General features: G+C 39.1%; 3 protein-coding genes and 1 pseudogene across 6 annotated transcripts in view; 2 read left to right on the top strand and 2 right to left on the bottom strand.

The window, feature by feature from the left end:
- Positions 1-1,296, bottom strand: LOC111321856 (uncharacterized). Its single transcript, XM_022924840.2, has one exon. It carries the CDS (start codon positions 1,116-1,118, stop codon positions 342-344), a length of 777 nt encoding a protein of 258 aa, XP_022780575.2. The 5' UTR covers positions 1,119-1,296; the 3' UTR covers positions 1-341.
- A 138-nt stretch (positions 1,297-1,434) lies between these two features.
- On the top strand, positions 1,435-6,007 carry LOC111321861 (uncharacterized). Its single transcript, XM_022924847.2, has 3 exons — positions 1,435-1,752; positions 3,950-4,037; positions 5,580-6,007. Exons 1-3 carry the CDS (start codon positions 1,471-1,473, stop codon positions 5,666-5,668), a joined length of 459 nt encoding a protein of 152 aa, XP_022780582.1. The 5' UTR covers positions 1,435-1,470; the 3' UTR covers positions 5,669-6,007.
- LOC111321860 (4-aminobutyrate aminotransferase, mitochondrial) overlaps positions 5,783-14,741 on the bottom strand; it is a 26,929-nt gene continuing 17,970 nt past the window's right edge. For all 4 annotated transcript variants that reach the window (XM_022924844.2, XM_022924845.2, XM_022924846.2 and 1 more), the window contains 8 exons: positions 14,632-14,741; positions 14,447-14,528; positions 14,307-14,362; positions 12,079-12,140; positions 11,022-11,127; positions 10,341-10,487; positions 7,292-7,403; positions 5,783-6,869 (listed from right to left, as the gene is read on the bottom strand). The exon at positions 14,632-14,741 is cut by the window's right edge and continues 39 nt beyond it. In XM_022924844.2, coding sequence (XP_022780579.1) covers positions 6,748-6,869; positions 7,292-7,403; positions 10,341-10,487; positions 11,022-11,127; positions 12,079-12,140; positions 14,307-14,362; positions 14,447-14,528; positions 14,632-14,741 — 797 coding nt within the window. In that variant the 3' untranslated portion in view covers positions 5,783-6,747. The remainder of the gene's footprint in view (positions 6,870-7,291; positions 7,404-10,340; positions 10,488-11,021; positions 11,128-12,078; positions 12,141-14,306; positions 14,363-14,446; positions 14,529-14,631) is intronic.
- LOC148722108 (uncharacterized) lies at positions 12,561-13,888 on the top strand (annotated as a pseudogene).

The raw sequence follows: 14,741 nt of genomic DNA, 5'->3' as shown, positions 1-14,741 counted from the left end.
AACTGCTAAGATATTCGTCTTTAATTGCCTACGAGTCCATACTTTTAAACTAGATCTAAATGTTTATTATAAGATTGGACTTAATTATGAGACAAAAATAAACCAAATATTTTAGTACATTTCAACTTTTTACACCGTGCTTATAAACATAAGATATAAACTTCAAAACGATTTGGTAATTTTTGTGGATTAATAAAAATTATCATAACTTACAACAAGATGGATTACCTTTACCTAAAAACGTCCAACTTATTCATTTTTATTAAAGTAAATGCCCTTGCAACATGGTAAACTAACAAAGTTTTTCTGGAGAATTTCTGCCCTGGTTCAACAAGGTACAGTTAAAATTTAATGGCTGCTTCTATGCAGCTTGATTCAATGAAAGTCAACAGTTTCTCTCGCTTCTCATGTGCTGTGTTTTTTATATAAATATGTCTTACATCGGTAAATCCAATCAAGCCAAATATATCCTTTAAGTAAGGAACCTGATAGTCAAGCGCCTTCATCTGGCCTGTAGAATAGTCACCACCGGAGGAGGTTATAAGTAATAACGGTCTGTTGGTCAACAGACCTTGTGGACCACTAGATGTCTCCCTGAAGGTCAATCCAGGTTGAACAACACAATCAATATACTGTTTCAAAACATATGGGATGCTATAATTCCACATTGGACACGACACAACCAGCTTATCTGCCGAAAATAAAGTTTTGATCATCCTTTCCACTGGTTCAAAATTCACTTTGTCTGATGGTTCATCTTGACCACTCACCATTCGCATTTTGCTGGCCACGTGTGATAAATCATACTGTAAAAGTTCCTTATCCCAAAGGTTTATATCTCTAACGGTATGATCGACATTCTTTGATTTGTAGGCAGCCAGGAATGTTCTTGAAGCTATCCCAGTGTATGATCTCTCATCTGAACCTGATGAGTTTAAATGAAGTATCTGTACGCGGCCATTCATTTGATGTAAATTATCACTTGATTTGACTTCACCCTCAAAAGCAGAGATGTAAGAACAGTGTCTAACAGGTGCAGCCCTAAGCACACTCCTGAAGAAAAGTAGACCGTGCTCGACGTAAGAAGAAAGAGCTAAGGTAACCGTATTCAAAACCATAATTCAATCACACCAAATTACGCGGGCGCCCGAGCGGCGGGGGTTCAGCGGTAGGATGACACCTCGCCCCACGGGTTTCTTGGTCAGTTTAAAGACAACGGCACTCTATACTTTAAAATGACACTTTCTTACATGAAATTTCATGGAATCTTTCACTAGTTACAAGCTTTTTACTTGTTTTTTAGGGTGGGGGGGGGGGGTTCGCTCAGGTTTTTCCAAAATAGCGGGTAATGGCGGCCAGTCTCCATCCTGGGGACAAGGTCAGCGTTCGACCGAGAAACCCTTGAGCCCGTGGAGCAATATAGCACTGATATTCCCATCATCCTTGAGGGTAGTTGTCAGAGATCTCAAAATGGCGACCAACATGTGTCGACGTCTGGGTAGAAGTCTCCTTTATCACCCTTTAGTTCGGAGACAGCACACACGCTTTGTATGCTTTTCACCACAGGTAGTCTTTGCTACTTTCAAGTACCTGCAGAATCCATTTCCTGGAATTCACTCCTCTGAAAGAAAGCGATATAATCCTATGGGTGTTCGCACGCTCGCTGACGCAGGAACGGCATTGACGAGAGACGAAATTCAGACACGGGCGATGGATGTTTTAAAACTTTTTGATAAAGTGGAGGCTGAAAAGGTGAATGTTGCATATTTTATTGAAGTTATGTCGGGTAGATCACACTGAAGTATTTTCGCCAAGAGCAACGTGAAAGAATTAGGAAGCGCCTACTTATCTGTTTCCCAATTGAGACATTGAGAGAAGATAAATTTATCTTTTTAGACGTTTGGTTTTGTAGTATCACTGAGTATTTTTATGAGTTGTGCCGTATTTTGACGAGCCCGTAGGGCAAACAATTCATAAGAATACTCAGTGATAATATACAACAAAACATCTAATAAAAGATTTATTATCCAACATGCCAAATTGTTATTTCAGTGCAGGCGAATTTCGCAGATACTTCTGGAGTACAAGTGACATTTGTACTCCAGAAATATGCACAAAATTCGCCTGCACTGAAAGATAGATAGTGGGTAATGGCGGCCAGTCTAAATGAAGGGCAAATGACATTTGTACTCATCTTGTGCATTATTTTTATTACCCTATGAAGCACAGTTGCATAATAATGTCATTAACTTACCAGACGTATTTTTTTATGTATGAAATTAGCTTAGTGTGCATGAGAACAGGTTGCTTCTTAAAGTATGAAAATCATCTGTTGCCCTAACTATTATCTGGATTCAGAAGTTGCAAAATGAAACTGATATGAAAATGATGACGCTTCTCCTGATCCATTCATCTGTAGTGAAACATCATAGCCTGGTTGTGGTGGTTAAAATTACAAATTAACAATTATTAGATGAGGTTGGGGATGATAGGGATAATTATCAAGGCTAAAGTTTGTGTTATCAGCTGGAGCCGAAGGCTGACGCAGATAATGCAAACTGAGGCCTTGCTAATTATTGTTATCATGCAAAAATTGAATCTAAAATTGTTTTATCATGCATATTCCTGAGCTGTACTTGTCAAGACAAGAGCATGCAAAACTATTGTGTGTAGTTATGATGTCACTTATGAAATGTATTGTCTTCAGGTAAGATACCAAAGACCTTCAATGGCCAATATTTTGGACATATCTTTTTCATTGGCCCCGGCCGGACCAACACTCAAGGTCTTAAAATAATTGAGAAGAATATGCCACCTTTCTATAACATCAAGAAATGGTTAGATATTCTAGTCTTCTCGGATAGGGACGAATAAATGGAGGTCCCGTCTCCTGTAGGGTTAGCGGTAGGAGACGTTAATTTCCTACGCGCGAGATTACTGTGTGATGGATGTCCTCCCCTGGGCTGGGATGGGTGGGTTTGCTGGGCCCACAGTAATTGGCACAAGCTGTTGTGGTGTCGCTGCTTGTCGGCGAAGCTAATAAACTAAACTAATATCAAACTAAGCACTGTTATTTCAACTAAGTTTCCAAGAAAAATTGTCGTTGAAGCAAGCTGAAGTTATAGACAAAAACTTATCTTGAACTGAACTTCAAAGCCCACTAATGTGCAAATAGCCAAAGAGCCACCATAGATGACTCCCTGAGTATTTTTTGTGGCAAAACGTTGTAGTTCTTGAATTTCAGTTGTGTGAACATCTCCCAATTTTTGTTGCACATAGTGATCTTGTTACCTGTGAGTGTCTAAAACTAGATAATGAATGGGGAGAGATAAAAAGGATAAGAGTCCTTGGGTAATGGTAGAAGGGAAGTCTGGCTGTAAGCATAAGAAATTAATGAAATTTGATGACCAGAATGGCAAAAAAAATGTCACTGAAATAGATACAGGATTGTTGTTGAAGCAATTTATACTTTTTGCACCCAACCAGCAACCATTAATGAATTCTGCCATTGCCTGCTTAGAAAAAAAACAATTGAAATCAAAATTGCTGGCAGGTAATTGAACTAAGGTTGGTTAGAGGTGCAAGGACCTCTGCTGTACCTGGTGGGAGTCCCAGGTGTCCTTGATCCCCCCTTTTTTATGTAAAACACAGCAAGGATGTTGACCTGACCTGACAATCTGGTGAGCAACCTCTGTATGACACAGTGTGAACCCCCCCATGGAAAAATCCTGGCTATGCCCCTGGGGTTAACATGTTTTTGCTGCGAGTCTCCTTGCTGACGTCAATTGGGATGCCTCTGAGTTTCTATTGGCCATTGGCATTTCCAGTTTTTGGGTTGTTGATATGCTTGATTTGTGATCACCTAGAGGTGTGAAATTGTGTCAAAACTTGGAAAGTGAAAAACCCTACTTCATTTTTCTTTTCATTTTTCTTGTTTTCTTTTGCACAGGTCTCAAGTAAGAGTCACTTTGTCACTGATCTTGGGTTGGACAGTTTGGATGTAGTGGAAATTGTCATGGCACTAGAAGATGAATTTGGTAAGTGAATTTGCTTTTCTGGAGAATATAGACTTCAGTTCAAATGTTTGGTGGAGGTGACTTTTTCCTGGCATCATGTTATTGTTTGACTCGAGTTTCTCTCTCCTCCTAGAGTCGGTGAATAACCCTAATAGGTTACAATTTAATGCTGGCATCAGTTATTAATCTTCCATGTTTGTCTCCAATTCGTTAATTACATCACATACACTATATATTAGAGGGAATCCAAGCACTGTTGACTCATAATTTCATTGAACTTCAAAGGAAAATAGAAAAAATGTTCACATTATCAGGAGTTTCAGTTGTTGAAAGAAAAGATCAAATGACTGGAAATAAGGGAAAAATGGTGTTTCTTAGTATTTCCATTCATACAGTGTTACATGTACACATCTTCTGGCAAAGTCAAGTGAATAGAATGGCAAAGTTAAATGAAAATGAAACATTTGAAAGGAATAGAGTGGAGATTTTTAAAAATGCAATGTACCATACAGTGGTTAACTTTGCCCTAAAGCAGCAAACCCTGATCTAGACTTTCTCAGTTTCTTTTTTTTTTTTTTTGGAAACTTCCTTTTGAAAAGCTAGTACCCATAAAGCTATCTGGTGGGTAGGTAAGTTAGTCTGTGACTTTTAAAAGCTTGGGAACAATTTCATTGAATGAATGGCCTGATCCAACATTGATGGAACACATTAACAGACAAGAATAATTGTGTGGTTTTCTAACATAGTAAACTCTGCTCCTCATTACTGCTTATCTAATTTGATGCAGTTCAAAAACAATACTCATTCACAAATAGAGTGCATTTTAAAGTATATCTCCTCAACTTAGAACCTTTAGAGGTGTGCAGTCACTTAGGAGGAGAAGGAAACCTTGAAAACAAAGATCATTGCAGTACAATGAGACAAATAAGATAAACAAATGGACAATGCTGGAATATGGCTTGTGAAGGCAAAGACAATTTTGTGTCAAAATGAAAGGAGCAATCATTTTTCACCAATCACAATGCTGTCCATTGTGGGCAATTGCAGAAGATGAAAAGTGTAATGGTGTCCTTGCAGGGCCTCCTTAGTAGTGTCATTAGTAGTGCCAGACCCTCAGCAAACATGTCCTCAAATTGTCTTAAATCTTTAACAGAAAATTGGTTTCAGTGTACTTCACTTAACTAAGAAATACTTAAAGGTAACAGTTTCCTATGATCTGTAGCTAAGAAAACAAAAATGTGTTGCGGGTACAATTTGAAATCCTAGGATGTGGAACTTTACTTTGAACTAGCTGTTCGAGTAGTAATTAAAATAAAAAAAAAATTTGTCAGGGCTTGGTAGTTACCAGTATGGCTTTTTGACCAGAAAAGTTAACTTAAGAAATTGTGTGTTAAAAAAGCTTCTCTGAAAAGCATATAATAGTAATCAGGGAAGTAACCCTTTGTACATGTATAGGATTCTGATTATAGCTCTGTGTTCTGCTGATCTACCAGAAGATGATTGTGGTGTGACCACAGAGTACCTGTAAATGGAGGAATTAATTTTTTGCATCATTATCTCTAGGTATTGAAATTTCAGATGAAGAGGCTGAAAAGGTTTTCACTGTAGAAGATGCTGTAGAGTTCATATCCAAGGCACTGGATATACATTAACGTGAGCAGGGTACTCAGCTTAAGCCTTCAAATGGGATTTCACTGTGTCTACTTAAACTGACAGCTTCTCTTGAGAATTACCCATCTTTTTTTCATTATTGTGATTAGTGAAACTTTAAGTCAACAACTTTTTAATATAATTCCTATATTACAGTATTCTACCAAATGGTGAGGAGATTGGATGACTGTGTGCTTTGTGAAATTACAGTGGAAGACTCATGTATACTGCATCTCATTCATTTTAACCCAAGTTACTTGGTGTTTGTAAGCTCTCAGTTGGATTGGTAAAGCAAGTTTTATGTATGCTGCTCAGTATTAAAAATGTGTCTTTTCTTGTCATTTCATTGTCGATTTAATAAACAGTGTTGGAGGGGAAAATGAAAATTATCAGAAGGGGTGGGGGGCTCAATTTAAATGGCCCCTTTTTGGTGGCAAGGTATTTTTAATGAATAAAACCAAAACATTTCTGCAAGTCAAGTCAAAAGTACTTATTAAACTGGCCACTCAACAGTTTAGTATGAATATAATGCCATATGTGTAAAATTGAGCAGATACAGTTTTCCCTAAATAACCCCTTGGTTGTCCCAATGGCTGATTTCATTTGAGATTTTTTAATTAATCAAGTCTTCCACAGGTATTTTTGTAACTAGTACGTGAGAGTTCAGTTATATCATTTAAACAGTCCAAGAACTGAACATTCTTCAAGGCTAAACTACTGCTTGAGCTACCCAAGTCAGTTAATTTGTTGCAATTCCTTCTGATAATGAAAACACCGTGAGGGGTTAGGACGAGGTCGCAACACTAACTATAAAGCCAATGAAGATATCAGAACTTTCCAAATAGTAAGTTAATCTGTGTACTTAGATTATGGCCGCCACCGAGGTGTATTCTAAAACCTTCCAAGTCTGCAACCTCCAAACATGACAAAATCATAGTTTTCATCTCCGTCTAATAGAGTACTCGAAGGAATATAACTTAAAATGTTAAGTAAAGCACACAATGTCATTGCAACAGAACACGATTTTAGATCAAAAGGATGCTAAGTGTGGTTCACGAAGAGTAAACGACATCCAATGTCATTACATTTGGGAAGCCACTGTATCCATTACTTCAAACAGAATGTCTGCATGATGTGGTGAAAAAGTTAATGTTGGTCTGAAGCGGATGCTAACTTCCCCACTCCCACCTCCCATCTCAACACCTGATGGAAAAAAATTGAGACAATAATGAGATCCTGACTGGAGTTTCTCTGTGAAGACAGGCAATCAATACAAAGATGTGCTGAGCCCTTCCTACCAAAGAAGATTTTAACACTGCCGTAACTATCAGGACAACAACTTCAGAAACTCTGTAATTTTCAGTTGACACTTAATCCAAGATCTTACCACTCTGCTACCATAACTTCACAAAGTAAAACTGTCAGAAAATTTTAATTACTTTTTATTTCTGAGAATATTTCGTTACGAATGTGTCAGCGCGATTTCTTTGTGGAGGAGTCCTAGTATGACATCTATGTCAAATATAGAGGTTTACCTGGTAGTTTTCTTCGAAAAAGAGGGAGAGAAGGTCAAAAGCACACTTGTAACCTAAAATGCTGAGCCTTTAGGTGAATTGAATACATACCATTGGCTTTCATCTTTGAAAGAAATTCTGCTTTAATATCTGCATCAGCGCAATCGATAGCACAAAATGTTCCTACACCACGGGCACGAGAAAACAATCCAGGATATTTTTCCTAAAGTATGAAAAATGTTGTGTTAACAACCTCAAAACTACTTATCGAAATTCACCCGTATGTAGTTACAAAAGAACATAATTATATCGTATTGGACGTTTTGTTGTGTAGTATCGCTGAATACTTTTACAAGTTGAGCCCGTAGAACGAGTCAAAACACAAACTTTCGCGGACACTTCTAGAATATAAATATTGCGTGATATTTGTACTCGTTTCGCGCGTTATTTGTACTCTACGAAGCACAGTTGGATAATAAACTAAGATATACATGTTAAGAAAATCTTAGACATACTTCAGACTTGATTTCTCCTTAGAAATTACTAATAATTGACAACCGTACATCGCAAGGCTACTCACTTTAATCACTATCAACACCGGAATAGACAGCAAGTAGAAAAACCAGTCAGATTGCAGCATTTGTGATAGAACACTAGTACATTTGTACCATTTATTTATATGATAAGCTGAGTAATTATCTAGTTGGCAGCGCTCATGAGCAATATGAAGCGAACCTTGTGTTCTGATTGGCTACCCGAGCGGGCAGGATGGGCCGGCCGCTCAGGATTGTCCGCTTTGATCCCGCGCAAGAAAAAAAGTGCAAGGAGCGGACTAACAAGGTTCGTAACTTTAACCCAACATCAGCGATAAAGTCGCAACAGTGGCAGAAGACATTCAAAACAAAGAAAAACATACAAAGTTATTTTTGATTCTGATTTTAAAGCGAAATCTTTTTGCTAAATAATGAATCCTTTATTGACCAAGCTTCTTCGGTCAGGATGGCTGGATATTTGCCTCGTTCCTTTTTTGCCTTTTTATGGACCAAGGCGAGTCAAGGTCCACAAAAACCGAAAAAAGAACTCAGCCAATATCCAGCCATCTTGACCTCACGCTTGGTCAATAAGCCATATCTATACACGCATTTTGATGGATTTTTTACTTATGATCTATTGAAGGACAAACGCAAAATTGACGTCACCATTATAATAATGGCAGTTCTACCTTTAACCTTCAACTCTCAGAGGTGACTCACACGTAACTTATCCTTGCGATTCCACTTCTTTACCACGCTAACAGGTTATGGGAACAGACAAGTTTACTTCCTAGAGAGTGTTATCTTGATTTAGTACATACTAAACCAATGGACAGCATAAAAGACACCTTCTGAATGGCTACTCAAACTCTGAAGTGGCTCTGCAGTGGTTTAAAAGCTACTTTTCTGTCCGCCAGCAATTTGTCCAGTTCAATCAGCTTACTCTCCGATGCAAACCATCAAGTGTGGTGTCCCTCAAGGTTCGATTTTAGGCCCACTATTGTTTATTCTATACATTAATAACCTTCCTAATGCCTCTGAATTATCAGACCCTCTTTTTTTCGCTGATGATACCAGTATATTTTATTCTCACTCAAATCTAAATTGCTTAGAATCCATACTTAATGATGAACTCCAAAACATTGACGTTTGGCTAAAATGTAACAAGCTTTCAGTTAATATAAAGAAAACCAACTATATAATTTTTAAACCCAGACAGAAGAAATTTAACTCCAGCATTTCTCTCTCCTTTGGAGGTAAACCCTACAGCAAGCTAATGTAGCTAAATTCCTTGGGGTCTATATTGACAATCATCTCACCTGGAAATACCATATCAGCTATGTATGTAAACAAATCGCTAAATCAATAGTTATTATATTTAGGTCTCGCTTTTCCCTATCCTCTGCAACCAAACTCACTTTGTATTTCACCTTAGTTTATCCTTATATCGTCTATTGTAACTCCGTCTGGTCGTCCACATACGTATCTAACTTAAATAGAATTTATTATTTGCAAAAGCGAGCTGTGCGGGCTATCACCAACTCAGACTATCGAGACCACTCTGCCCCTTTATTCTCCAAACTAGGAATTTTAGATATTTTCCAAGTCAATACGTTTGAAATCGCCAAATGTATGTTTTATTTCAAAAATAACTTATTGCCCCCAGTGCTTCTCGATCTTTTTGTAAGGAATAGCCAAATTCACAACTATGGTACCAGAACAGCCAGTAACTATCGAACGCATTTGTGCCGTACAAATGTCAAGCAATTTACAATTCTCTACCAAGGTCCTAAAATTTGGAACTCTCTCCCTATTTCAGTCACTCTTTCGTCAAACTTTCTCAGCTTTAAAACGAAATTGCAAGAGTTTTTACTTAAATAATCACTGGATTGGCCAAGCCGCACATTCGCAGCACTTTTTCTTTACTTGCTTTATTATTGTAAGTGAGGTGGCTCTCCCATAAGCCTGGTGGCTTCTTGGGTCTCCTCGCCTTCTAACTGTTATCGCTGTAATTAAATATTTTTTATTGTTAAAATAAGGCAAATAAAGATGATGATGATGAAGATCCTTCGTTATTAAATTTTCAACTCCAGATTTTGCATTTCCATTTTTCTGATTGGTTCCCTCGACTCCGGTTATCAGCTCATATTCCTAGCGACTCTATATGGAAATGCATTGCGGCTATTGTTGTGGAGCTAAAAAAAAGTTCCAAACATCTAAAAATTTAAAAAAAACTATTCCAATCGCGGTTTTTGGATACGAAATTGGTTATACCCAACTTGGCGCACACTTGGGATCTGAATAAGTTTCAGTGTCCTTTTGTGCTACACTACCTCACCAGTTTAGCGTATACTAAAAGAAATATCCCCCTTGGTGTTAGTGTAAGGAAATGTATGACACTCAGGAACGAGAATTGCTACCTAGAATATGGAAGTTAAAGGATTAAATATTCAAAACCATGGCATGAAGTGCAATGGAAAAATAAACCAAACACTATATGATTCAAATCAAAAGCACATTTACTTTTCAAAAAGGAATACTACATGTAGCATATATAGCTCTTAAAAACTGTAAGTACTACATCAAATGGACCACACCACACCACACCACAGTACAGGTGTGATTACCTGCATATGTTCCAAGCCATTCAACAGCGCCTTGCCACTTTCTTGTACTCTTTGAAGTAAGCTTTCCTCTTGGATCACTTTAACAACTTCTTTTAAAAGGACAAGTTTGCTTTGATCCCCCATCCACGTGTTAAAAATACGTAGTGGCTAAGAAAAAATAAAAAACAGTCAAATATATGAAACAATTACTTAGGAACAAATGAACTCGTTTTTGAACTTGCTAATTTTCCGGTGAACTCGGCGCAGGCGCCAATAGTAACCAACCACTTTTCACACTTTTCACGTTCCCAGTTCCAGTCCCAGTCCTAAAACAGCACCCTTTCAATTGTTCAATATAAGCGGACCGACAACTTTAAAAACGGACCGAGAGTTTCACTTGACTTTCATCTGTGCAACGTCCAGCACAATAGCAGGATTCAGGTAGGAGGCGACTGGTATGACCAGACTGATACGATTTACAACGGAATGGTATGACCTGCAAGCTTTGATTTATGGCAAAGGTAACCACCCATAAAACCGGCTTTAGCACTGGGTACAAGTTACTACACCAATGCACAGACCGTAACAAACGAGCAAAAATGCACATCGAGTTACAGCTAGAGTACATCATTCTAAATAAGACAATGAAACTATTGGCACAATAAAACTGCAACACGTTGTTTTACTGGAATAGAAACTAACCTGCTGAACTCGTATTTCTGGCCTATGGTAGAACCCACCGATCAGCATCTTTTTTGAGAAGGTCACTATGTCAGGAGGTTCAACGAGACCCCAGTGTTCGTGTGCCCTAACGGGTCAATAAAATTATATCTTATCTACTTTTTTGGCTTTCATTTTTTTTATGTGTTTTTGCTTGTGCAAAAATCGTTAAAAAGGCAGAGCTCTGCGTGTCAAATGTCATTTTCCTTGATTCTTTCTCAGAGAAGTCTTCAAGTCAAACCAAGGTAAGATTTCGAGAATTTTACTGGAAATCCTGTAAGAAATATGTATTATGTAATCCTGTAAACAAGATGGTCTAAAGGACTCCCTGTGAATGCAACAAAATTTACGAACTAAACGAACTGCGTAAGTAAGAATTAAACAGAGACATCCAACTCGCTAAAACGCAGACAAGAGCACGTACATAACACAGAATGCTGCACGTTTTGAAATGACGTAAAGTGTATCAATCGAGGTCCCCATAGTTTTACACATGCAGTGTTAATGAGGCTGGTACCGAAACTACAGACAGATGGATACCCTTCATCGAGAAATCAGTAAAGTTATGACTCAACAGCAGGACAGCAGACCACTGAGGAAACTCGTCATCGAAATGCGCCAATCACTGATTTTAAAACCAACCAATCACAGCGAAGCACAAAGCGACAAAGGGTGACGTGTAACCAGTGGCCCTCAACGTCTGTAGAAAACTAGCTCTATGCAGTCGACATGTAGCAATTCACATCGTGTCTAAGACTGTGTTGAAATTTCGGGCGAGTTTCGATTTCATGGTTGTAAAAAACTTCAGAGTAAACTGATTAGAATCCGTCTTTTGCGCCCATATTTTGATGACACAAGGAAATATTAGAAATGCGTTATTTTTGCATCTACGCAACGCGGTTCTTAAGACTAACCGAGAGCCCAATACCACCTCAGGGAATTTAACCCTCGGTTCTCATGGTAACCAGCGCTGAAATCACTTTTTTTTTCCCAAGACGTATTCGTGTTTGGTTGATTAAGGGTTAATATAAATACTTACCAGAATTTCCCGGTACTTCCACATCCTGTCTGTACTTCATCAACAATAAACAGAGCACCGAACTGCCAGGAAAGAGTTAAGATTACTATGACAATAGGTATAAAAACAATAATAACGGTAATAATAATAATAATGATAACAATAATAGTAAGAGTAAGCTTGAACGGGTTATCAAGAGTAAGCTTGAACGGGTTATGAAGATGGTTAAGTCATCTATGGAGGATGTGGGGCTCCAGTGGAACCTAGAGAAGTGTGCGGTGGCCCATGTGAAAAGGGGGGGGGTACAAGTGACTGCTTTCTCAGGGGGAAGAGTTGTGGAGTCGACTAGAATACCATGTCTTGATGATGGTGAGCGGTACAAGTTCCTTAGAGTACTTGAGAGTGTTAGGCAAGAGGATAAGTGTGCAGCAAGAGAGTGTCTCAGACGATTGTCAGTTATTTGGACAAGTCCCTTGTCCGATTATAATCGGGTGGTAGCGTCAAATCAGTTTGCATTGCCTGTCCTTGGATATCTTATGTGGACACAACAATGGCCGGTGATGGAACTTAAGCAGATCGATAGTGAAGCGCGCAAGATTGTTGTCGAGAGTGGGGGTAGACACCCATGTAGTTCGAATGCATTGTTGCATATGCCAAGAAGTAGACGAGGGCGGGGATTGCGCTCTGTTGAAATGGAGTACAAAGCCACAAAAATCAAGGGTGCAGTCAGACTCCATGGTAATGAAGATCGTGCACTGGGAATGGTACGGGAGTTTGAAGAGCAAGCGGCGAGGATGGGGCGTAGGTCAACTTTTAAAGAAGCGGCTAAGTGCGCGGAGGAGTTGGGGCTGGAGTTGGATTTGGAACACGCGCAAGGGATCAAGAAAGAGGTGCGGAGGTGCCAAATTGAGAATTTAGAGGATGAGATCAGAAACCAACGGTGGCAAGGGCGTCTAGTGACTACTAGGCTGGAGGATGAGAGTTTGAGTGCCGATGGGTGTTTCTGGTGGCTCACAGAGTGGAAGAACTGCCCATCACACACAATTGCTGGACTCGTCAAGCTACACGAGCAGCTATTGCCAACGCGAGTATACACGAGTCAGAAGACCCACACATACAGAGAAGGCGAGGTGAGGCGCAGATTATGCGGCAAGGCTCCAAAGAGTGTGGCACATATCTTGTCAGGATGCAGTGCGCTGGCCCAGAGAAAGTATCTCTCTAGACACGACGCAGCACTGAAGGTACTGTTTTACGAACTGTTGTATGATGAGGGATTTATGGACGAGATACCACCCTGGTACTCACCCGACAAGCCGAAGCCCGTGTATGAGCCAGACAATGTTAAAGCTTACTGGGATGTCCCTATATATGCAGATCAACAAGAGGTCAGATGCAACAGGGTGGATGCACGCATTGCAAATCATATGTGCAAGAGAGTTGTGACGCTGGAAATGAGCTGCCCGTGGGTTAACAATCGGACAAGAAAGGATGAAGAGAAGACACTGAAGTACGGACCCCTTCGCTGAGAACTAAGGCAGCAGTTCCCAGGCTACGAGGTGAAGCAATATAACATCATTATGGATGCCCTCGGGGGGTGGTCACGGCAGCTGGATGTCATGATGCGCGAGCTGGTGGGAGGCAAAAGCACAGACGTACTGCGAAAGATGCAGAGGGCAGTACTCTCGGGCACGCTGAATATTGCCCGGACTTTCAAGGTGGCAGTTTGAATTCCTGTTAGAAGGAGGACCGTAGACACAACGGAAAAGCTTTTTAGGATTAGTTAATGTACATTTATTTTTTTACTCCATGGCTCACAGGTTACGGTTTTCGCCCTGTGCTGCCGGATTAGAATGTAGCATTCAGTTGATTTCTCTGCGACATAATAACGATCTTTCATGGTCAGTTTGTTTTCGTGTGAAGTGTTTTACTTTTAACGATCCGTCCGCTGGCTAAAATAAGTTGGAATTTTAAACACACTTGATGGTTTTTTACAAAAACGGAACAAAAACAAAAACAAAAACAAAAAACAAAAAAAAATTAAACTTACTAAATTTAATCTGAACGTATGGTAACAACAAGCATACTTTAGTCGCTTGTACTGTGTATGCAAAATATTCAGCGTGCATATGTACATATGGATGTAGAGCCACTCGTGACAACCCAATTTCTCGGATTGATGGGTTGCCATATTTTCTCAAGGAATGGAGCTTCAGTAAAAAGAAAAAGACCCAGGATAACTGGATTCTTACCTCTTTAGCAATCCTCTGAAGAGAATTAAAGAAGTCAGCACTTGCATGGTTATCTCCTGAATGCAAATAAAATATTTCAATATATAATCATATATATAATAATATATATCTCTAGGTGCAAATTGATTCCCTTTTCTCACCTCCTTCAGCTTGAATGGGTTCGACAATTATTCCTGCAACTGGTTTGCCCGCATTATTACTGTCAATGATCGCCTGACGGGCCTAATTTAAAGAAACCAGAATAAAAAACAGAACTACAAAATGTTGTAAAAATTGAAATAGCATTACTAACATAAAACCTTAAACTATGGCAATTGACATTTACCATTTCCAAACATTTATCTTCTTCTGCTTTGTTTTCTCTTTCGTATTTTGTTAGTGGATACTTCAGGACAGGAAATGGCGCCTTCGGCCAGTCAAATACAGGAATGTCTA

The sequence above is a fragment of the Stylophora pistillata genome, chromosome 10, assembly GCF_964205215.1.
Source record: "Stylophora pistillata chromosome 10, jaStyPist1.2, whole genome shotgun sequence".
NCBI lineage: Eukaryota > Metazoa > Cnidaria > Anthozoa > Scleractinia > Pocilloporidae > Stylophora > Stylophora pistillata.
This window is presented reverse-complemented; position numbering and strand designations above follow the sequence as displayed.

Coding starts and splice junctions, on each gene's coding strand:
- LOC111321861 (XM_022924847.2), top strand. CDS start 1,471: ATGGCGACCAACATGTGTCGACGTCTGGGTAGAAGTCTCCTTTATCAC. Junction 1,753..3,949: donor ATAAAGTGGAGGCTGAAAAG/GTGAATGTTGCA, acceptor TCTTTTGCACAG/GTCTCAAGTAAGAGTCACTT. Junction 4,038..5,579: donor GGCACTAGAAGATGAATTTG/GTAAGTGAATTT, acceptor CATTATCTCTAG/GTATTGAAATTTCAGATGAA.
- LOC111321856 (XM_022924840.2), bottom strand. CDS start 1,118: ATGGTTTTGAATACGGTTACCTTAGCTCTTTCTTCTTACGTCGAGCAC.